At 38.4% G+C, this 24,552-nt stretch overlaps 1 protein-coding gene across 3 annotated transcripts in view; it reads right to left on the bottom strand.

Annotated features, from left to right (window-relative positions):
* Positions 1 to 24,552, bottom strand: part of TMEM131 (transmembrane protein 131) — a 161,035-nt gene that overhangs the window by 87,092 nt on the left and 49,391 nt on the right. For all 3 annotated transcript variants that reach the window (XM_060187505.1, XM_060187506.1, XM_007535714.3), the window contains exons 2-4: positions 11,303 to 11,364; positions 6,383 to 6,423; positions 2,367 to 2,435 (exon numbers count right to left, since the gene is read on the bottom strand). In XM_060187505.1, the coding sequence (XP_060043488.1) occupies positions 2,367 to 2,435; positions 6,383 to 6,423; positions 11,303 to 11,364 (172 nt within the window). The remainder of the gene's footprint in view (positions 1 to 2,366; positions 2,436 to 6,382; positions 6,424 to 11,302; positions 11,365 to 24,552) is intronic.

The following is a 24,552-nucleotide window of genomic DNA, read 5'->3' as shown; positions in this document are numbered from 1 at the left end:
AGAGATAAAGGAGGAGAAAGACACCTGCAGACCTGCTTCAGCGCTTGTGAAACATCCCCCCTTCAGGTGGGGGGCAGGGGGGCTGAAACCCAGATCCTTTCACGAGTTCTTGCACTTCATTCTATTGTGCTCAAAGGGCCTGAGAGGTCAATATTCTTTAGCTGGGGGAAAATTCTCAGTTACTATTTCTACAAACATAAATTCTGGCCCTTTCTCACTTGTACTTCTATGATGTGTTTGTTATATTACATAATTCTCATATTAGCCTCCCCCTATTTTCCTGATCTCCATTTCAACTTCTGGCATATGCCTGCTGTGTTCTTTAGCTTTATTACAGCACTATTTGTTCCTCTGAATACTGTTATTAGTTTTTCAATTATTTCCTTCATCACTTCTCTGAGAGCTTGTTTGGAGGTTCTAGCAGGGGAGTGCAGCTACTCGTATTCCTTGGATCAAAGACTGGGTCAGTCTCTATTTGGGGAAGGTCATCTTCTTTGTAACAGTGTGATCAGAACTTGAAGACATCATGTTTAGTAAGACTAGCCAGAGAAAAAAAAAACCAATATCGAATGATCTCACTTATAGGTGGAACTTAAGAACAAAGAACAGTATGGGAAAACCTAAGGTGAAACTTGGGCTGGGTGTGGCGTACAGCACCAAAGCAAAGGACTCAGAAGAAGGGTGGAAATGTACAGGATGAAGTGATAACACTGGGATCCTACTGTGTCTCCTAGACACCAATCAAGGGAAGGTGAGAGGTTGTGCTTTTGTGTTAAAAGGCAATAAACTATTAACCTCTCAATAAATTTTAAAAAATGAGATTTTCTTGCTGTTTCAGTTCATCAGTGTAGGTGCTTCCCTCTATCTTTATGCTTGATCCTCTTTGAAGACCAGGATCAGTAGTCTGTGTATGAATTTATCTGGGTAGTGACCAGGGATTAGTCACAATTTATGGCTGAGCTTATATTGGTAAGGTTCTGGAAAACAAGAAGCTTGAGGTTTTAAGTGTATCACAAAACTTCTGGGAGGACTCTGGTAGTCTATACCAATGGAGTATTTCTACTCCAGGCTTCACTGCTATGGGGATTAAGTTCTGCAACTGTTGCATTCAACTGCCTGTGTTCAACTGCATTTATTCTGTCCTTTTCCACCCTCCCCCAGAGTCCTTTGCTTTGGTGCAATACACCACACACAACTCAAGTTTAACCTTATGTTTTCCTGTACTGTTCTCTGTTCTTAAGTTAAAACTGTAAGTGAGATCATTAGATATTGGTCTTTGTTTTTTCTGGCTACTCTTACTGAGCGTGATATGATGCCTTGGGAGTTCTGCCACAATATTGCAAAGAAGATGACCTAGTTGCCATGTGGGTTAAACCTTCTGTTTCCTTTTGTTTTTCTTCTCCCACTTTTGTAAAGTTATGGATACTGAATTGTAACAGAGGTTACAGGCCAGGCCAGTGGGCAGTAGAGGAAGTAGCTAGACAAAGAAGACAGACTAGCTGCAGTGGGCAGCACAAGTGAAGATGCTTGTAGCAGTATTTGGGGCCTAGCTGGGGCCTCTATAGCAGCTGCAATGGAGACAGGTAGGCAGTAGTGGGTAACAGCAGCAGAGAGATAAGTGAGGGGAGCAGCAGCAATAGTCAACCGGGACAGGTGGGTAACAGTGCTGAGACCCAACAGAACAGATGATTGCAGTAGTGTAACCTGGCCAAGTGGTGTAGAAATGAGCAGGGAATGGATATTTACCTTGGAAGTGAATGTCTTTTTATCCTTTTCTCCTGGAATCTAGACATTTTTCTTTTATTGCTAGCTTATCTAAACTCTAAACTCACTTTTTTGCTGGCTTCCCCACATATATTGTAGTTTTTGTTATGTATGGAAGCAAAAGCAAATAGAACCTACTAGTTTGCTTTCATTGGCTGGAAGTTTGAACCATGCCTTTCTGTAGGATACACTTTTAGTTTCCCATTTGAGTTAATGATAATGTCACTGTGTTATTTATATGGTTATGTGTAAAATTTTCTACTTTAAAGCATTTGAATAAACAACAAATTTCTTCTATAACCACAGAGAACATTTTAAATACTAAAAATGGAAGAGTGTGGCTAGTAAATGATAACCTATTAGTTTTATGCTGCTTCTGAAGATGAAAGTCTTTGAAAGAGACTCCAGTGTGTGAGCAGTATGCAAATTCAAAACTTAATGTGTGTGTCTCATAATACTTATTTCCCATGTTCAAACTATCATAAATTTAATTTGCTTCCCTGATGGCATGAACATGTAATATAGGCAAAAGGAAAGACAAAGTCATGCAAGATATAAATAACAGCTTAATGGGAAATATAGTCTGCAAATTCTAAGCTTACTGTTCATGAAAATCCAGCATTGGTGGTTCAAATCGTATGGGTCTGCAATTGCCACGATACAGAGATATGCTATAAGAAAAGAAAGAAAAAAAAAACATAAGGACAAATTCTTTAGTGTTCCAACTTCAATCCCTAGATAGCAAATGCTAGAGTGATTCTCTGGTTTTCTTTCCTCCTATCACCAGTAAACCTTTAAAAAGAAAACTAAGAAAATAATGCATCAATGAAACAAGAAATTCAACAAATAAATAGAAACCATAAAGAATCCAAAGAGAAATACTATAGCTAAAGAATATAACTACTTAAGTGGAAAAAAGTTAGTAAGAGAACTGCAACAAGAGACTATACCAAGCAGAAAAAAAGGAAAACTCTTAAAGAGGTCATTTGAATTGTCCAGTAAGTGAAACCAAAGAAAATAAAATGGAGGGGGGGGTAAGATAGTGTAATAGTTATGAAAACACTCTCTCATACCTGAGGCTACAAGTTCCCAGGTTCAGTCTCTCGCATCACCATAAGCCAGAGCTGAGCAGTGCTCTGGTGTGGAAAAAAAAAAAAAGAGAGAAAGAAAAAGACAGAAGGAAAAAAAGGAAGGAAAGAAGGAAGGAAGGAAGGAAGGAAGGAAGGAAGGAAGGAAGGAAGGAAGGAAAGAAGGAAGGAAGGAAGGAAGGAAAGAAGGAAGGAAGGAAGGAAGGAAGGATGGATGGATGGATGGATGGAAGGATGGAAGAAAAGGAAATGTGTAAGAGTGAAGTAAGTGAGCCAAATTTAAGGAACATCTTTAAAAGAAACAGTATGTGCATTATGGCACAGAGAAGAGAAAGACTAAGTGTATTTAAATCAATAATGAATGAAAACTTCCCCAAATTGGGAAGGGAACTGTATTCTTCTTAAGCGAATCCAGCTGTATATAAATAAATTTGTTTGCTGTCTTCCTCAGAGGGAAACAGTCATCACAGTTTAAATACTGTTTGTCAGAAAAGTCATGACACATTTTTGAATAGAAAAAAAACTAAAATTACAACAAATACAACCATTGTCCCAAAATGTACACTTATGCTGCAAATAAATATGAGGGAATAGGAAGATTTAGAACCAGGAAAATAAATCTAAAAATTCGGAAATGTGATATTTAAGAAGTCTCAACCATCTGTATTTTATTTTGACTTTCTGTGGGGTTTTGGAATTCAAGGTTCACCTTGTTTTATTTTACCAGAGCTTAGTTTACTGCTTGGTTCTGGCATATGGTGGTGCTGAGTATTAAACCAGAGACTTGAGCATGAAAAGTCTTGTTGCATAACCATCATGCTATCTCCCCCACCTTTGTGTCTGTTTATAGACATTTTTTTTTTTAATCCTGCACTGCAGTATGGGGATCACTGCTACACTGGTTTACTAGTTCTGTGTAAATGTAAGCTATCTTGCTTTTCTCTCCTATGGCGTTCACCCCTCCTACAATATTCCCTAATGACAGGTTATCACTTTTGCTCTAGCAGTGCTCTGAAAGGTAGGTCAGAGCACTCTTCTAGCATATGTGATGACAGGAATCAAATGTGGGCCTCAGGAATGCAAGTCTTGCATCCCTTCATTTGAGTCTTTTCCCTAGCTGCAGGCTATCACTTATATTTTCTTAAATAAATTAATTAATGCTGTATTTGGGCCTTGCACATATGCCATTCAGCTGTTACTAGGTTGACATTTTTCTATTTTTATTTCAGAGAGATGGAAAGAACAGAGACACAACATGATTCAACCATCCCCAAAATGTCTATGTTCCGATGTGGTCGAGGTCTCAAACCCAGGTCTTTGCTCATGTCAGTGCTACTGGGGGAGCTATTTCCAGGCCCAAGACTATCACTGTTAAAGCTCATCTCTATCGCTTAGGAGTACAAAATCAAAGAAGGAAAACTAACAGATGGATATAGATATAGAGCTAAATGTGCCATAAACTAACTTTCCCTGGTTTAGCTGAACCTCATAGTTAGTCTTATGTAACCATGAAGGAAGAAAGAACATGGTAAGTCAAATGGAATTTAAATCAAAGCCTGTTCAATTGATAGGCAGAAATAAAAGGCAACTTGGGTCATAGGTGAGTAGTTTTGCTTTATGTTAGGAACAGCTATCTTTGAAAATCTGAAATGTCTCAGTGGATGTTACTTTCAAAATACTATCCTAATATTAATTAGGTCACTTTACTTTTATAGCCAAGAAAATATGTCTAACCATCATAAAATGACTAATAAAGTATTTTAAATTGCTATTTAAAATTCAGAAACAGTCACAATGAGTACCACTCTTCTGTCTTTTCTTCAGTGCTTTAGATACTTTAATATCAAAGTAGTTGAAATTCTCTTTATGTAGGATACTAGTATTCACCTTTTGCACAAGAAAAGGTTTTTTAAAAGCAAGAACAGTTAAGAATAATATAATCACCTCAACAGGTGTGGGAAAAGTATTTCACAAAATTCAATATACACTCAAGCTAAAAAAAAAAAAAAATTCTCAAGAAAAAAAAAAATTGGTATAAAAAGAATGTTCCCTGGGCTAGGGAAATAGCATAATGGTTATGCAGAGACTATCATGCTGAGGCTCTAAGGTCCCAGGTTCAATCTCCAGCACCACCGTCAACCATAGTTTAGCAGTGTTCTAGGAAGGGAGGGGAGGGAGGAAGGAGAAACGGAGACAGAAAGGGCCAGCCTTCATAAAAGTTACTTTTTTAAGACAGTGACAGACCAGAGTACTACTCCAGCATTTATGATAGGGACTAGAACCCAGGACCTTAAACATGCAAAGCAAACATTCTACTGCCAAATCACCTCTCCAGGTTGTCCTATAAAGTTTTAACTACTTTTAAACTATATATTTGCTACTTCTCTATCTCAATTATACTTTAAGCACTAAGGATATTTAATTAAATATCTCTTAGGAACATTTGGATACCAGGTACAAGTCCTTTCTAACTAGACAGCATCTCCTTTTTATATTGGCTCTCCAAAAGATGTAAAAGTTCACCAAAAGGTGACTTTGAAGGTAGAAAAACATCTTCAAATGTATATGCTGGCACATATAATATGTAAGGTTAAAGCAAATCTTCTAATACCACAGACTATGAGTGTTGAAAGGGGGTTTTGGTCAAGGCTTCACTGCTCTGAGTTTCTCCTTCAGAGGTCTGAAGGCTAATCCTACTGAACAACTGAGGCACGATATGAAAGACTCAAAAGGGGTGACTAGGAAGTTAAAAAGTTGATCCATAACCTTCTGCATCCCACAATGACCCTGGGTCCATACTCCCAGAGGGTTAAAGAATAGGAAAGTAATCAAGGGAGGGCATGAGACATGGAGTTCTGGTGGTGGGAATTATGTGGAGTTGTACCCCTCTTTTCATATGGTTTTGTCAGTTTCCTTTTTATTTAAAAAAAAAAAAAGTTGATCCATGTTGCAAAGCCAGGGGAGTTTAAACAATCATTAGAACCCTTCACTATGGGAGTCGGGCGGTAGCGCAGCGGTTTAAGCGCAGGTGGCGCAAAGCGCAAGGACCGCTGGAAGGATCCCGGTTCGAGCTCCGGCTCCCCACCTGCAGGAGAGTTGCTTCACAAGCAGTGAAGCAGGTCTGCAGGTGTCTTTCTCTCCCTCCTCCTCTCTCCATTTCTCTCTGTACTATACAACAACAATAGTAACTACAACAATAAAACAACCAGGGCAACAAAAGGGAATAAATAAATATTAAAAAAAAAAAAAACCTTCAGTATAAGATAGGGTGGACTGCTGTTACACAATTCATGTTTATACTTAAAACCTCTTTTTTTTTTTTTTGGTTTTCCATATATAAATGCATGGTAGACTGTAATTTACAATTTGTTCTTCCCTCTTGACTCAAAACGTATAGAGAAAAAAAGAACATTGTAAAAGTCCTCCAGAATGACCAGAAACTATGCTATTATCTTAAGGAGGAACTGAAAGTACATTAGTATTTTTCTAAATATATAAAATTTTATGCCATAAAATATTCTATTTCTTACCTTTTCTGTTGATATGAACTGAGTCCAAGTGTTGTCTCAGTCTGTGAAAAAAAAAAAAACTAGTAGTGAAAATACAGATAAAATATTTATACCACTGACATATGGAATATACATTTTATTATAGTTTTGATTTTAATCTTAGATCATCAAATTTTCAGATTAAACTTGATCTCAAAATCAGAGAAAATTATTTGTCACACTATATAACTCAAATGAGAACAATTTAAATTTTAAACAGGGAAATAATGTAAAGTAATATGACTTATTTTAAAAAGTTTATTTAACAAATACATTCTTTAAGAAGTGCTAACCAACTGGGATCCAGGCACTGTTATGTAATGGTTACTGTGCAATGAAGCCAAAGGTATGTGGGATGGATTGGGGTGGAGGCAGTCATTTTAAAATTAGGGCCCACTTTCCCGCATGCTTCTGCGAATCCATATCAAATAATATTGCATCTGCCGATCGCAACCTAATCAACACAACGATTGCCACCTCAACATGCTTCAGCTCAGACTGTGTCCAGAGTCTTCACGTGTGGAACGACAACCCTTCAGCTTCATTACTCGGGTGAGACCTTTCCTTTCATAGTATTCTCTAATTCCATCCCAGGTGGATCACTTTCAAACAAAGTCCCAAAACCTAGATATAGACCAGGTTCTGTGAGAGAGAGCATATGTTCACACGTATCCCTAAACTAGTGCAAAATATATACCTGAAAGCAGAAGTACACTTCTGCAGTTTACAGTGAGTAGCCCCCTAACACTTCCTCTCCACTATTCCAAGCTTTGGGTCCATGACTGCTCAACAATTTGTTTGGCTTTGTATGTTAACTCTCTTTTTAGTCACCAGGTTCCAGATGCCATCAGGATGCCGGCCAGGCTTCCCTGGACTAAAGACCCCACCAATATGTCCTGGAGCTCTGCTTCCCCAGAGACACACCCTACTAGGGAAAGAGAGAGGCAGACTGGGAGTATGGATCGACCAGTCAATGTCCATGTTCAGTGGGGAAGCAATTACAGAAGCCAGACCTTCCATCTTCTGCAACCCACAACAACCCTGGGTCCATGCTCCCAGAGGGATAGACAATGGGAAAGCTATCAGGGGAGGGGTGGGATATGGAGATTGGGTGGTGAGAATTGTGTGGAGTTGTACCCCTCCTACCCTATGGTTTTGTTAATTTATCCTTTCTTAAATAAAAAATAAATTTATAAAAAAAAAACTAAATATGTTTGTACACTGACTGAGAAAGTACTATAAAGGTGCTATAAAAGAGAATAGGTGTATACATGCTCAAATATGTTAGAAGGAAAGGCCAGTCTGAAGAGATAATATTTACACTAAAACCTAAGGAATATAAAAGAGCTGTATGTGCATGTATATACTGTAGAGGCCAGAGGGGCTGAAATTTTTCTACTGATTTGACCTCTAACTAGAGAAACTTGAGCAGGGCACTAGAAACCAGTAGTTCCACTATAAAATTTTAAGGCTATGTTTCCAGAACTACTAAATTGTCATTTTTAAATAGCTTTGCTCAACGAATTGGTATACTAAACTACACATTATCTTAAAATGTATAATTTGATATGTCTGACATGTACAGCCATGGTATCCAGTTTTTGACATTGCTGTCAAGATAATGAAGGAATTCTTTATCATACAAACACTATAGAGTATTGTATACACAACACTGATGAATTTCAAGCTATGCTGAATCAGATCCCTACATTCTGTATATATGGACTTACGCATATAAAATAGTTTAACACAGAAATTGATAGTGACACTATCAGGCCATTCCACCAGCTGGGGCCCTAATCAGCGAGTCCTGAGATTCCCAAACAGATTTAATGGGCCTAGAACTCGAATATATCCCTCTCTCCATTGTTACTGGTCATTTCTATCAGGACCACATAGGACCTTGCCGTCAACTTGGATCAACAATGGTAGAGTATGTTCCATCCTCCGAAGGGTACTATAGAGTACTATGCTACACCTGAGGAAGATGGGTCGATACTGGGAGAGCTTGGAATGTCCCTACTCAGGACCACAGAATCCGAGCTCAGATCTACAGGGATGCAGAGGTCACACAGGCTCCTAAGCTAATCATGAGCCTCAGATCACATCAAATCATGGGGTTTACAGTCAACAATATTTATTTTTTTCCCCCATATTAGGGAGCTACTCTCTTCCCTGATCCAGCTTTTGGGTCCTTTTCCCAGCCATGACATCATCTTTCCAGACAATAATTAGGATCCTCCTGCATATCAGATTTCAGGCTCAGGCAAAACAAAACAAAACACTAGTATAGCTACAGACCCTTTGAAATATAACTAAAATATGCCTACTAGCTATCTAAAAAATGGATGACCCCCCCCCCCCAACACTTCATCTGCTCTATTCCAGACTTTAGGTCCATGACCGTTCAACAATTTGTTTGGCTTTGTATATTAACTTTCTTTTCAGCCGCCAGGTTCCATATGCGCAGGATGTGACTAGACTTCCCTGGACATATAACCCCACCAATGTGCCTTGCTGCTTCCCCAGAGTCCTTCCCCAATAGGGAAAGAGAGAGACAGGCTGGGAGTATGGACTGACCAGTCAACAGCCATGTTCAGCAGGGAAGCAATTACAGAAGCCAGACCTTCCACCTTCTGCATCCCATAATGACCTTGGGTCCATACTCCCAGAGGCTCAAAGAATAGGAAAGCTATCAAGGGACGGATGGGATACGAAAGTCTGGTGGTGGGAATTGTGTAAAGTTGTAGCTCTCTTTTCCTATGATTTTGTCAATGTTTCCTTTTTATAAATAAAATTAAAAAAAAAAAAGAAATTGATAGTGACAAAGAAGATCAATGCTTGTCAAGAGAGTGAGTGTGTGATAATGTAAGAATTTATCATAACAAGTAAACTTTGGGGAGTAATGGGTATACTCATCATCTTAATTGCAGTAATAGACTAACAGGTACATATATGTGTAAAACATGTAAGCATGTTTTTATCTTATGTCATTTATATTTCAGTAAAATATACAGCTAAAAAAGCCAGAGTACATGCTAAATTGGGTTACCATATGAAGTGGACAGAAAAGGATTTAGTAAGTATACTGTTCATGTACACTTTTTTGATATGAAAAAAATGTTTCTGAAGACAATCTGGTCAACAAGATTTCTCATGAAGAAGCACAAAAAGAGGAAGCTGTCTTGCGAAAGATATAACTATGGAAACAAGGTTAGAAAACTAAAAGGTAATGTTGAAGTAAGAACACACATGAAAAGTCATTTAGCTATCATAAAGAAGAGTAAAATCTCAGTACATACCAACCAACAATGCACCTGAAGTATTAAGAAAGAGAAAAAGCTCAAACTAGGTACTATCTTGTTGCTAAGCACTTTGAAAAATAAAGGTCTAAACATATCTTGAATTTACATTTGAAAATTAAACTCCTAGATCAAAAGAGGGAAGCTAACAATCAGAGAAGAAAGCATAATAATTAGAGACAAAACAAAACAAAAACTTCCAGAAGACAAAGTCATCTATTTACAACAGACAAAAGAACTGCATCAAAAAGCCAAAGTCTTAACAACAAACTATAAATATTTAATGCAAAAGATGCAAAAATGCTGAAAGTCGAAAGGGCATAAATAAGACAGGTGAAACGCCCAAAAGGGGGGCAGTGGAAAACTAACAAGCAAATAAAAGTACAACATTAATAACCTTATAATAAAAAAGGTCTGATATCTATATAATATTTCTACAAATCATTAGCAAACAGAAAATAAGAAAAACTTGTGACTGAAACACGAATATGAAAAAAGATGGTCAGCCTCACTAAATAATGAAGGACTGGGAGTGGAGACAGAATGAAGTCAGCTTTTGCTTAAGAAAATCTAAATGTTTGGCCTTCCTCTCATCAACTATCATTTGTCTACTTCCCTCAAAGATTGTCTGCTAATAACCTCATCATTGAAAATGGATAAGGCATCTCTGAGGTAGTTTTAGAAATTTTTTAATTATTAAATATCCATTAATCTCATTTTCTTTATTTACAGAAAAGGGGGGGAGGGGAGAGAGGGGGAGAGAGTATAGGTATTTGAAGCTCTTGTCTTGAAACAGATTAGAGAACTGGAGAAAAGAAATTATAACTGCTTTTTGTACAATGGCTTTACAAAATTAGGTGCCCTATATCTTCAATTTTTATTCAGTTTGAAATATAAAAAGGCATAAAAGACTTTTTCCAAGTACCATGTAGCCACTGCCTGCTGCTTCCCAACATTTCTTATTTAAAGATATTAAGTTTATAAAAATTTTTGAAGTTGGGACCAGGTGGTGACTTGGTTGAGTGCACATGTTACAATGTGCAAGGGCCCAGGTTCGAGGCCCCAGTCCCCACCTGCAGGGGGAAAATTTTCTGTCTCTGTGTGAAAATTCACTTTTTCACTCAACAGCTCTACTATAATCACACAGCTCACTCACTACCAATTTCCCTATAACTGAACTGATTCTGCTCCTTCCACCCCTGCCACAAATTAAAAATTTGTTGTTATTGCTGCTCCAGTGGGCACAATTCCACCACTCCTGGAACAACTTTTCCACACTTTAAAGTTTTTTCACACAGAGACAGAAAAACACCGGGAGAGTGAGAGAGAAAAACCACAAGATCCTTAGAGCCCCTCCCCCATCTCATGCCCTGGCGCTCCCAATGCTGTGTCACATGAATCAAGAGTCTCGAACATGGTAAAGTATATCAGGTAGGTGAGTTAGCTCTTGGCCACAAAGTGAAAGTTTTATTACTATCAGTGACTATATCTACATATCAATCTTATTAAAGCTATTTCACAAAAACTAGTTTTATTTTAAAGAAAAAAATCAAATAGTTATTCAATGTTTAATACCGATAATTTTTCAAAATAAAGTTACCTGTAGTAGGCCTCCATCCTCAAAACGTAGTACTTCTATTATGCTCTCCGACTGAATAAATGCTGTCAAAGAAACAAAACATACAATCACTTAACAGGAACATAATTTGATTTAAACAGAATTTTTTGTTTTAATTTGAAGCAATCTTGTATTCTAAAAATACACCACTTGATAGTGATTAAAAAGAAAAACAGGACTAATATCTCGGGATTTTTAGCAATTATGAAATGCTTTAAATAAAAACCATGCAACCCAGTTTTAACAGGCTATATAAGTCATCTGCGAAATAATTATTCCTGTTATACTGTCAAAGTATAAAAATAAAACTCAACTAGACGTAGCTAATTTTCTCACTGATCAACTGAAAGTATTATAAACAGGTACAAAGGATGACTAGATTACATCTCCTCAAAATATGGTAAGCTAAAATTTTATGTTACCTGCTTTTTTATAGTAATGACAGAACCTGGGCTCAACAGTTAGGAGATTTGTAGGGTGAGAATAACAGAAAAATGGCAAAAGGAGATTTGTGCCAGTCCAAGAAACTAACATATTTTTACCACACAGTTCATCAATTTTGTGCCTACCTATTTACTTAACTGACTTGAAATATATATATATCCATACAAGGGGAAGAAAACATACAAAAACTAAGCAACTACTCAAAGCAGCTTTATTCATAATCATCAAAAAAGCAGACACAAATAAGATGTCAGTAATACACAGTGTAATATCATTCAGTGATTAAAAGAAAGAAAGAAAAAGGCTACACAGTCTGCCATTCCAAGTCTATGACATTCTGAAAAGACAAGACTGCAAGGATGGTAAAATGATAGCCATAAGTTGGGGGTGGGTAGGGGTGGGAAGTGCAAGGAAGGAAGAATTGAGCACAGGAAGTTTTTCAGAATGTTGAAACTATTCTGTTAGATACATGGCACATCCATTTGTCAAAACAAAACTTTACAGCACAAAGAACAAATTACTATTCTTATGTAGTTTACAAAATCATTAAGGGGAGTTGGGCGGTAGTGCAGTGGGTTAAGTGCACGTGGCACGAAGTGCAAGAACCAGCAAGGATCCTGGTTCCAGCTCTAGGGAGTTGCTTCACAGGTGGTGAAGAGGTCTGCAGGTGTCTATCTTTCTCTACTCCTCTGTCTTCCCCTCCTCTCTCCATTTGTCTCTGTTCTAACAACAATGACATCAATAATAATAACTACAGCAATAAAAAACAAAAGGGAAAATTAATTAATTAATTTAAAAAATTTAAAAAATCATTAAGATCAGAGAATCCCAGGATGGCATGAAAATGTATAAAAACAACTATAATTACAAATGTATGAAATCACTTCTATCTGGCAGGGGAATTTCACTGACCTAAGTAATAAAGAATGGACTCTGTGAGATTAAAGGTAAAAGAAACTGAACAGAGTGCTATACTTTAATTGATAATGCTTTTTTCCTTGATGTTTGATTTAACAGTTCTGATGCCACCATGCATGTAATATACTCTTATCACTCGAGGAAGATGGGTCCCGAAATTAGTGCGGCCTGGAATGTTCCTAGCCATGACCACAGAATGTGAGCTCAGATCTATAGGGATACAGAGGCTACATAGGCTCCTATGCTTAATATGGGTACCGGATCTAATTGAAGGCGTTTACAGTCAACAATATTTATACACCTTTGGGAATTATTCTCTTCCCTGATCCAGCTTTCTAGCCCTTTTTCCAGCCATGACATCATCTCCCCAGACAATAACTTGGGTCCACCTGCATATCAGATGTCAGGCTCAGGCAAAAACTAGTAAAGTCATGGGCCCTTTAGAATAAATATGCCTACTAGCTATCTACAGAACAGAGACCCCCCCTCAACTCTTCATTTGCACTACTCCAGCCTTTAGGTTCATGAATAGTCAACAACTTGCTTGGCTTTATATGTTAACTCTCTTTTCAGCCACCAGGTTCCAGATGCTAGCATGAAGCCAACCAGACTTGCCTAGACAGACGACCCCATCAATGTGTCCTGGACCTCCAATTCCCAAGAACCCCACCCCACTAGGGAAAGACAGTGGCAGGCTGGGAGTATGGATCGATCTGTCAACGCCATGTTCAGCAGGGAAGCAATTACAAAAGCTGGACCCTCCACCTTCTGCATCCCACAATGACCTTGGGTCCATACTCCCAGAGAGTTAAAGAATACGAAAGCTATCAAGGGAGGGGATGGGATGGGATATGGAGTTCTGGTGGTGGGAACTGTGTGGAGTTGACCCCACTTATCCTATGGTTTTGTCAGTGTTTCCTTCTTTATAAAAAAAATGAAAGAACATAAAATAAAAAGAACATACCTAAAATAGTCCTACTAGCTTTTTCTAAAATGGAGACCCCAAATCTTCATCTGCTATATTCTTGCTTTTAAGTTCATGAATTGTCAACAATTTGTTTGGCTTTATAGCGTAACTCTTCTTTCAGCCACCAGGTTACAGATGCTACCATGATGCCAACCTGACTTCCCTGGGCAGATGACCCCACCTATGTGTCCTGGAGCCCCACTTCCCCAGAGTGCTGCCCACTAAGGAAAGAGAAAGACAGGTTGGGAGTATGGATCGATCTGCCAATGCCCATGTTCAGTGGGGAAGCAATTACAGAAGCCAGACCTTTCACCTTCTGCACCCCACAGTGACCCTGGGTCCATACTCCCAGAGAAATAAAGAATAGGAAAGCTATCCAGGAAGGGAATGGGATACAGAGTTCTAGTGGTGGGAACTGTGTGGAATTGTAACCCTCTTTCCCTATGGTCTTGTCAATATTTCCATTTTATTTAAAAAAAAAAAAAGCACTCTTAGCACCCTAGTCTGGGTTCTAATGCCAATAAAAGGAACAATAACATCTTGGAGAAACAATTGACTGGACCAGGCAATATATAAGATTTAACCCGAATATCTTGTGGTACCCAAAAGTGGGTGCTGAAAAAAAAAAACTACATTGATGGTACTATGTCAATGAGAAGTACAGTCAATAGAAAGAGTTCGTTAATAGCCAAATTACAGTCCAAAATATAAATTAAAAATCAGTCCATATTGACATATACAAATGGTGGAGAATAGACAAAATTTCTAGAAAAGAATCCTAACAATTTATGTACACTCTATTTGATGTAGGAGATGAAATTTTGAACTCCTTAAGCATAGCCTATTCAGAGACTTCCTTGCAAAAAAAAAAAAAAACAAAGAAAAAAAGAGTAGCTTTACATTTCATAACTTGACAAATATCACTTCAGATGATCAAGATTAATACCCACTGGTAAGTCATGTTGATGCTATTCATGTTGGTTATAGTGAAAACAGCATCTTAACTTTGTGATCTTCCTCTCTAAGCCACATAACCCCAGTCTCATTATAAGAAAAACATCAGAGAAATCACAACAGAAGGACAAGTTCCTAAAAGCCATCAAGGACATCTAACCAAAAGCAAGGTCTGAGAAATTACCATGGGTCAGAGGAGTTTAGAGAGACATAGCAATTAAAATGTAATGTGGCTTCAGGGAAGAAATCCTAGAAAATAAAGGGAAGTTAGGAAAAAAAAACTATATAAGTTTTAATTAAAGATAGAATTTAGTTGATAAAAATATATCAATACTGTGTCATTAATTGTTAAAAAAAACAAAGCTAACATTTAATGTAAGATGTGAATAATGGAGAGCAGGGGAACTCTATACTATCTTTGGAATTTTTATATAACTGTTTAAAGATTTTATAAAGTTATTTTTTACAAGAAGAAATAATGATTTTTCATATTGCCGTATTACAACATTCAATGACTCCTCTTTGTTGACCTTTGAGTAGTCCAGATGTGTATTGTCTAACTTCGTGCACCTGCCTTTTCTAGAATGCTTAAAACTGAAAGAAGGCAGGAAGGCAGGAAGGCAGGAAGGCAGGAAGGCAGGAAGGAAGGAAAGAAGGAAAAAATAGAGTGAGGTACCAGCTAGTTATTTTATCTAACGATGGGTTTTGCCTGCTTGTTGAACATTGCTTTCCCCTTATTTTAGTAATCACATACTGGTTTTATTTGGGGAATACCCCTGACCTTCATTCTTCTGTTTCCCTTAAGCCACAATAGCAAGTTTTTTTTATTTCCACTCATTCACACCAGTTCTTACTATTGATATGTGACATTCAATAAACACTAAATAAATACTACCCTTTTTTTTTTAATGCAGGCATAAGCAGCAGTATTTACATTCATTGATGCAGATGATTTCTTTCTAGTTGTTATCTCTAGTTCTAGTTTGTGGCTAAACTTCAAAACTGAGGTCAGAATTAATAGATACAACTTAAGTAATAATAGAGTGTATGATAATGTCTCTAAATAAAGTGATAAACAGAACAGAAGAACTGTGAAAGGCTCTATCCAACTAGCCCATTTCTCATCCCTCTCTCATGCTTTGTTTAATCTCAGATGATCCAGGAAAATCATTTTTATTAAAAAATCATTTTTATTGATTTAATAATGATCATCAAACCATAGGATAAGAGGGGTACAATTCCACACAATTCCCACCACCAGAACTCTGTATCCCATCCCTTCCATTTGAAACTTTCCTATGCTTTATCCCACTGGGAGTATGGACCCAGGATCATTATGGGGTGCAGAAGGTGGGAGGTCTGGCTTCTGTAATTGCTTTTCTGCTGGACTTAGGCATTGGCAGGTTGATCCATAACCCCCAGCCTGTTTCTATCTTTCCATAGTGGGGCAGGGCTCTGGAGAGGAAAAATCATTTTTTAATACCACCACTGAGGCTGGGGAGAGAGCCTAGTGGCCATGCAGAAGATTTTCATGCCTGAGGCTCCAAGGTCCCAGGTTCAATCCCCAGCAGCAGAGCAGTGCTCTGGTCTTTTTTCTTTCTCTACAGCTCTCTCTCATTAAAATAAAATAAGTACAAAGAAAAATACCACCAGTAGGCAAATGTATTAATTTAAGAAGACGAATAAAAACTGAACAGTTGAAAGAGGCCAGGTGGTGGCACACCTGGCTAAGCACACACATTACAGAGCACAAGGACCCAGGTTCAAGCCCCACCCCTACCCCCACGGGGAAAGCCTTGCAAGTTGTTGGGTAGTATGCCAGCTCCCCCGGCTTCTGTCTCTAAATCCTGCTTAACTAAGCACCGGCATGCCTGTATGGTTTGATCCTACTCAAAGCTGCGGTCTATTTACATAAATCACTAACTAAGCACCACCCTCCCTCCAGGGCATTGGTGGTTCTGTGGTAGAATTCTCACCCGCTCCACCCCCTCTCCTTGTCACACCCTGATTTTCCACCACTCTCTTTTCGCTCCACCCTCTCTACATCACATCCTGTTCACACCCTACTTGGCAAGTATATATAAGGACAGGTTTGTGAGTTTTCAGTTTAGTTTAGTTTTAGCATAGCTTGGTTTAGATTGTGCTGCGTTCTACATGAATAAAGAGATACTGCGTACAGCTCAGCCGTGAGTCCCTGGTCATCTGTCTCCCGCTCGTGAAGCCAGCCCGACAGCAAGTGGTGAAGCAGGGCTGCAGGTGTCTCTCTGTCTCTCTCCCTCCCTCCCTTCCCCCTTCTCTCAATTTCTCTGTCTCTATACAATAATAAATAAATAAAATATTTAAACAATGAATAGTTGGATGCTCAGAACGTAAAACACAAAAAGTAGGAGCTCACTAAAAATTATAATGGGAAGGGCCAGATGGTGGCACACCTGGCTAAGTGCACCCATTACAGTGCTCAAGGTCCCAGATTCAAGCCCCTTGACCCTATCTGCAGGGGGAAAGCTTCACAAGTGGTAAAGCAGGGCTGCAAATGTCTGCCTCTTTCCTTCACTTCTCCCCCTCTCCTCTCAATTTCTCTTTGTCTCTACCCAAAAATAAATAAATAAATCAAAAAAATTTAAGAAGAATTATAATGGTTATCACCTAAGTTTTTTTAATTTTATTTATTTATTATTAGATAGAGAGAAATTGAGAGAGGAGGAGGACACAGAGAGGGAGAGAGACAGAGAGACACCTGCTGCCCTGCTTCACCACTCATGAAGCTTTGCCCCTGCAGGTGGGGACCAGAGTTTGAAAGTGAGTACTTGTGCACCATAATGTGTGCGCTTAACCAGGTGTGCCACTTGCCTGGTCCCTCACCTAAGTTTTCATTACCAAGTCAGATCAGACCTTCATCTAGCTGATAAAAGCTGGGGCTCGGTGCCTGCACCATGAATCTACTGCTCCTGAAAGTTATCTTTTCTCTTTGTTGCCCTTGTTATTTATCATTGTTGTTGGACAGGACAGAGAAAAATGGAGAGAAGAGGGGAAGACAGAGAGGGGGAGAGAAAGATAAGACACCTGCAGACCTGCTTCACCGCCTATGAAATGACCCCCCTGCAGGTGGGGAGCTGGAGGCTCGAACCAGGATCTTTATGCTGGTCCTTGCGCTCTGTGCTATTTGCTCTTAATCCACTGTGCTACCACCTGGCCTCTGGATATGTTTTTAATTAGGAGTTTAAAAAAATACATTAGTTACCTTGGCTGAAAAAAACAAAATCAATGGTAGATACCTAATAAAGTCCAAAAAGGGAAATACTGTTGTATACATCATTAGTTCTCCCTAAAAAAGGTAAAAATAAAGACAGGGATAGATAGTATAATGGTTATGCAAACACTCCCATACCTGAGGCTCCAAAGACCCAGGTTCAATCCCCCCCCACCACATAAACTTGAGCTGAGCAGTGGTAAGAAATAAATAAATAATAAAATTGAATATTTATTTTGCAATGCCTTATATGAACCCTGAGCTTTGCACATGTGCAATATCACATGCCCCCCCCCCCAGTCAATTTATTTTTCATCTTTTTTATTTTTAGGAAGAAAGGAGAGGAGAGATAGAGCAAGAGAGAAAGAAGAAAGAGGGAGAAATACCAGGACATCTCTTTACCATCCAGGGAGCTTCTGTGGTATTCCCATTTGGTGCTGGATTCAAAGGGAGATGATATACCTTTTACCTCACATGTGGTAAGGTATGAACTCTAACCACTATCTCCCAGCCCTAACAGATATTTTATTTAAGTAACTAATCACAGAACTGGGAGGTTGTTCACTCATTAATGTATTCCTTGCAAGCATAAGAACCACCCGAAAGCATCATGGTCAGCACCAAAGAAGTCACATGTGATAGAATGGTGTTGTGGTATCTCATTTTTCTCCCTGAAATTTAAAACAGAATGAACTCAGGAGCACTGGAATCCTGCATGCATGAAGCACTGGTGCTGAGGGGGAAAAAAGATCAATTATAGTAACCTTAAAGTATACTCCTAAAAAAAGAGAATTGATACTAAATATGCATTTAATTACATTTCAGTAATTGATAAAATTCAAAAAAATCAATGACTTACTACTATCAAAAGGCTCAAGAAGAAAAATTACATGATTATACCAACTGAATAAAATATGTGACAAAACCCATATGTAATTCAAGATAAAAAGTCAAGCTAGGAGTATTGTGGTTCTGTCACTACAACAAGACAAGGGAAAGGAACACATTTTGCTGGCAATCTAGGTCATGCACGTGCTGTATACAAAGTCAAGAAAAACCTGACACAGTCCTGATATTCTCATGCCTGATGACTGAGACTTTAAGTGAGCAGAATGTGAAAACTAGGAAACAGCTATCACCTGCCTGAGTACTGCAGGTGGGTGTGTACACACACACACACACCACCACCACCACCACTGGGGGTCGCCCCCTAGCAAGACTGGGAGAAGTTCTATCAATGGTTTCAATCTCTGCTTAATAATTAGATGGAACACAAGGCTAATCAAAGCAGACTTCAGTAGCTATGTATAAGTAATACAGACTTCAAATAACTGATCTAGACAAGTTTGTAAAGGAAACAAATAGCAACAGGAGTAAGGAAGAGCTGGTTTCCAGAGCTGCTACATTATATGTTATTTGTTAATGTCCAGTTTCAAAATTTTGAGAGCCATGCAAATGTATGGCTCAAAGAAAAAAGAGTGACAATTATAATAGAGTGCCTGTCTTATGATAGATTTACAATGGTGTAAAAGCAATCTGCATTCAGTAGAAACCACACTTTGAATTTTGAACTGTTGTGGACACTCTGATACTGGATAGTTGCTGTCCTACTGCTCCCACTCAGCCACCTGATGCCAAGAGAACAGTCAATACTACAAAGACAGTTTTTCAATCTCAGCATTATATTGAACAAATAACATGAGTCAGCACTTTATAGTCAAATAGGCTTCATATTAGATGTTTTTATTCAACTACAGATTAATATAAATTCTGAACACATTTAAGATAGGCTATAGCATTTGATAGGCTAAATGTATCAAATAATACTTTCAACTTCTGATAGCCACTGGGACAATACATGAAGCAAAATCTGGCAAAAAATTATGAGATTCAACAAAAATACTTTAAGAATATAAACACCCATTTGAAAAAAAAGGGGGGGGAAGAAACTAGGCAAAAGTTCAACAAGGAAACCTGAAAACATTACAAACCACTAGGGGTGGGGGGAACTCTTCAGGATGACCTTATGTTAAGTCACAAAACAAATTCTAAAAGAGACTGAAGTGTGTTGTCCATTCACAGTGGAGTAAATTAGAGAACAACAGAGAAGAGTTGAGGAGATAGCATGATGGATATGCAAAAAAGACTTCAGTGTCTGAGATGTGGAAGTGCCTGGCTGAATTCCCAGCACCACTATAAGCCAGAGCTGAAGAGTGCTCTGTGAGAGTGGTAGGTGGGTAGGCGAGTGAAGCGAAAATTTGAACCTGGGCTCAGCCTCCACCTGTGTGTGTTGGGGGGGGGGGGGGATGAGCACGGGGGATGGACTTTAATGAGCAGTGAGGGGCTACCAAAGGTCCTCCCCCTTCTCTCTCTCTCCCTCCCTCCCTCCCTGTTTCTATCAAATAAAAAGGGAGAGGCTGCCAGCAATCTGGATTTGTCACAGAGACAACCAAGTCCCAGGGGTAACACTGGTGAGAAGTTTTAAAAAGTAAATGTGGAGTGGTCTGAGAGGTGGTGCAGTGGATACAGCACTGTATTCTCAACCATGAGAAATAGGTATATTGAGAAAGAGAAAGGAGAAAGAGGCCAGAACAGTATCATGGCACCTGGGACTGAACTCAGGAGCTCATGCTTGCATACACCTATTTCTCACAGGATGAACATTTACTTTTTACTAAAAGAATTTATTAATTCACGAGAAAGGAAGAGAGAGAGAGTGAAAGAACCAGACATCACTCTAGTGCATGTGCTGCTGGGGATTGAACTTGGGACCTCATGGTTGAGAATACTTCCAGGATATCCTACAAAATAATTTTGTTTGGCCCTGGCAAGGCAACTGGAGTTTTTTCATAGCAACATTTAGAGCTAATTTTCAAGCTGATAATTCTGTTTAACTCGTGAATTGTGTTATAAATATCCAAATGACCCTTGTCTGAAAGAAGATGGCCTCCCCAACCTAAAAAGTAACATAGTTAAAATGAAATATTTATATTGACTTGGACTCTCCTAACATAATAAAAAGCATTCTTTATGCCAAAAACACACACCTGGAAGGAAAAAAATACAATCAACTGAAGTCAAAATGGCTAAGTTGACAGATATTTTAAAGTTGCCAGCATAATATTGCTTAAATAAGCAGTTATAAATTAATCCTGAGAAAGAGGCAAAACTTTCACTAGGAAACTAAACTTCAGGAAACCAAATAAAAAAACAACCAAAGAGAAATGATGTGTTAAGCCTAGACTAGAGCACTAATCCAATGGCAGAGGACTTCTCATCTGGCATCAGGAAGGGCTGAAGGAAATAAGACTAACATTTCTTAAGTGATCAAATAAAGGAATTTTCAATAGTGTATTCCATAGTCAGCAAAACTATTCTTTAAGAGACACATTAAGGGATTATATAAAAAGATACTAACTTTCATTATCATGATTACCCTTAAAAATGGCTAAAGGAAGCTCCTTCCAAAGAAGGGAAATGACAAAAGGTGATTTAAAAAATGATTAGGAATTTGTATAAAGGAAACAAAAAAATAAAAGAATTTAAAAATAAGGGCACACATGATAGACTATACTCCCTCATGAGTTTCTTACATCATACTTAATGCTGGAATCAAGAACATGACACCTGTTGTGCTAAATTATGAAAATATACTTCAGAAAATTAGTTTTAAAAAGTGGAGGGGGGCAGGTGGTGACAACTTCAGTTAAGCATACATGTTACCATGTGCAAGGACCCAGGTTCAGCCCCTGCTCCCTATCTACAGGGAGGATGCCTCAAGTGTAGTGGAGCAGCTCTGTGGGTGTGTATCTATCCTTTTCTTTCCCTATCTCCTCCTCCCCTCCAATTTCTATCTACCCAATAAAATTAAAAAGGAAGACAGTGCCAACATGGAGCCCCAGTGATAACCCTCATGGCAATAATAAAAAAATTAGAAGGCAAAGACATCTTGATGAAATCAAGGTTTTAATTCTACAGTCAAAGTAGTAAAATACTGGTATCAGTAGACTATGATGTTCCATATATACACTGTAATATGTATAGTAGCCATTAAGAAAAATATGCACACCAATATACTCAAAACCATGTTAAGTAAAAACAGAATCCTTAAAATAAAAAAAGGTAAAGTAACTCATAGGAAGGCAAGAAAAATTAAAGAATCAAACAGAAAATAAAATAGAATTAAGCTTTAACATAATAATCATTTTAATGAAGCGGGTGATGGCACACTTGGTTGAATGAATATGTTACAAAGCACAAGGACCCAGGTTCAAGCCCCAGGTTCCCACCTGCATGGGGTAAAACTTCATAATGGTGAAGCAGTGCTGCAAGCCTCTTTTTCTCTCCCTCCCTCCCTCTCTCTCTTTCTCTCTCTCTGTCCCTCTCAATTTCTTTCTTTTTTTAATTATCTTTATTTATTGTATAGAGACAGTCAGAAATCAAGAGGCAAGGAGGAAATAAGGGAGAGAGAGAAAGAGGCACACCCTGCAGCCCTGCTTCACCACTCCCCCTGTAGGTAGGGAGCCTGGTGCTCAAACAGGATCCTCTAACACAAGTCCTTGTGCTTCACACCATGTTCACTTAACCTACTGCGCTACTGCCTGGCCCCCTGGTGATGACAGTTTAAAAAGATTTTAAAAACAAACAAACAAACAAACCTGCCAGAGCGTCGCTCAACTCTGGTTTGTGACGGTGTGAGGAATTGAACCTGAGACCTTGGAGACCCAGGCATGAAAGTTTCTTTGCATAACCATCATGCTATCTGCCTCTGCCCAGATGTTTTTTTAATAAACTGATCTCCAACCATAGGAATGTAAATGACTGTTACAGAACACCCTATATGCAACAACAGAATACACAGTCCTTTAAAGTTACCAAGGGCAACTCATCAATTCAGATCACTTTACGAGTCATAGAATAAACTTAAACTACTTCAAGATAATTTGAAGTATACTTAAAAGAACTGATATGTCCCCTAGTTAAAATGGAGTAAGAACAGAAATCACTAACAGAAACAGAACACAAAAATCTTCACACCTCTACACTAAACAGTACAGATCTAAACAAATCTAAATTACTGAACATTTGTATATGCTGGGGACTAGGGCTGAGCACTGCTTGTTCTCAAGGAGTTCAGAGACTAAGGTATGATACAAGTAAATCAAGTATTGGGAGCTCTGGCTCATTGTTGTCACCAAATTGAGGCACAGCAGTCGGCAGATGTCTTCAAGCAGTAGTTAAATGTGAGGGACAGTAAAAGCCAGCTTAATTAACAAGAAAATTAAGGTCAAGACCAGAGTATAGCAGGCAGGGCTTCAAGGAAGGTATGAGAATTTATGGTATCCTAAAAAACGACAATAATTGTGAGGTCTGCATTTTACAGAGAATTAGGAGGAAAAGAAAAGGCTGGAAGGAAGCAGGGGATATTGCATGATATGCTAAACCCCAGAAGTTACATACAGTTTTTCTAGTAACTTTGCCAAGGTCATACAGCAGGTATATGATAGGGTTTAACGTAAGGGTTCAGGTCTCCCTCTCTGCAAAGTTGAAGAATAGGTTATTCACTTAGAAAGGGGTATCTCAGTAAGACTGACTTCTTAAAATGGGAACTTTGGATCCCTGCCTGAATCAAAACCACCAACACTAAGGAAAATGGCAACCTTGGGCCTACTTTTAAACCTACTAAATCATATTCTGTGGGACTGAGTAGATTATGCAGTTTATAGTTGATAGACACAAACTTTGGAGGTGGTTGATTTAAATACCTATTCAACTGAAACCAGATACTTGACAGCCTCAAAGGCAAATATGAAGAAAGGAAGAGGTTTATTTTAACTACAAATAGAAAACACTCAAGTGAATATATTAATGCAAGTCCTTCCAGGGCAATATTTGAACTAGAGGAAGGAGTCAGAGCTGGAGGCACCTACAAAGATGAAAACTAGAGCCCTGAGTTTTAAAACATTACCAAGCAAGTAATGAATGGCAGAGAGCTATAATCTACAGTATAAAAACCAAACAGGTTAGCAAGACAGCTCTCTTGGACAGAGCACTGCTTTGTCATGAACACTACCCAGGTTCAACCAGGCTCCCACTGCCCTGAAGTAAGTTTTGGTGCTATAATCTCTTTGACTCTCTGCCTCCTTCTCCTATTCCTACCTGAAAAAAGCAGCCAAACAAATTGTTGACCAATCATGGACCTAAAGAATAGTGCAGATGAAGAGTTGGAGGTTAAAGAACAGGAAAGCTATCAGGGGATGGGATACAGAGTTTTGGTGGTGGGAACTGTGTGAAGTTGTACCCCTCTTATCCTATGGTTTAGTCAATGTTTCCTTTTTATAAATAAAAAATTTAAAAAAAAAAGTAGCCCTGGAGCAGTGAAGCTCCAGTGACAACAACAAAAACCAAGCAAATAAGGAAAAGACATTAGATAAGATTTTCCAGTTCATGGTGAAAAATTATCAGTGAACTAGAAAATACAAATAGAAGTTCTTTACTTGATTATGAGCATCCATGAAAAATCTACAGTTAATATTATATTTCATAATGAAAGATACAAAAATTTTCCCCTAAAATTAAGAACAAGTTAAGGATGTACATTCTTGTCAGTTTTACTCAATATTGTTCAGGGAGTTCTGGGCACTGCACTGAAGCAATAAAAATCAAAACATATGAAGTGGAAAAGAAGCAGTAATATTG

Source organism: Erinaceus europaeus, chromosome 3 (genome assembly GCF_950295315.1).
Source record: "Erinaceus europaeus chromosome 3, mEriEur2.1, whole genome shotgun sequence".
NCBI classification, from domain to species: Eukaryota; Metazoa; Chordata; class Mammalia; order Eulipotyphla; family Erinaceidae; genus Erinaceus; species Erinaceus europaeus.
This window is presented reverse-complemented; position numbering and strand designations above follow the sequence as displayed.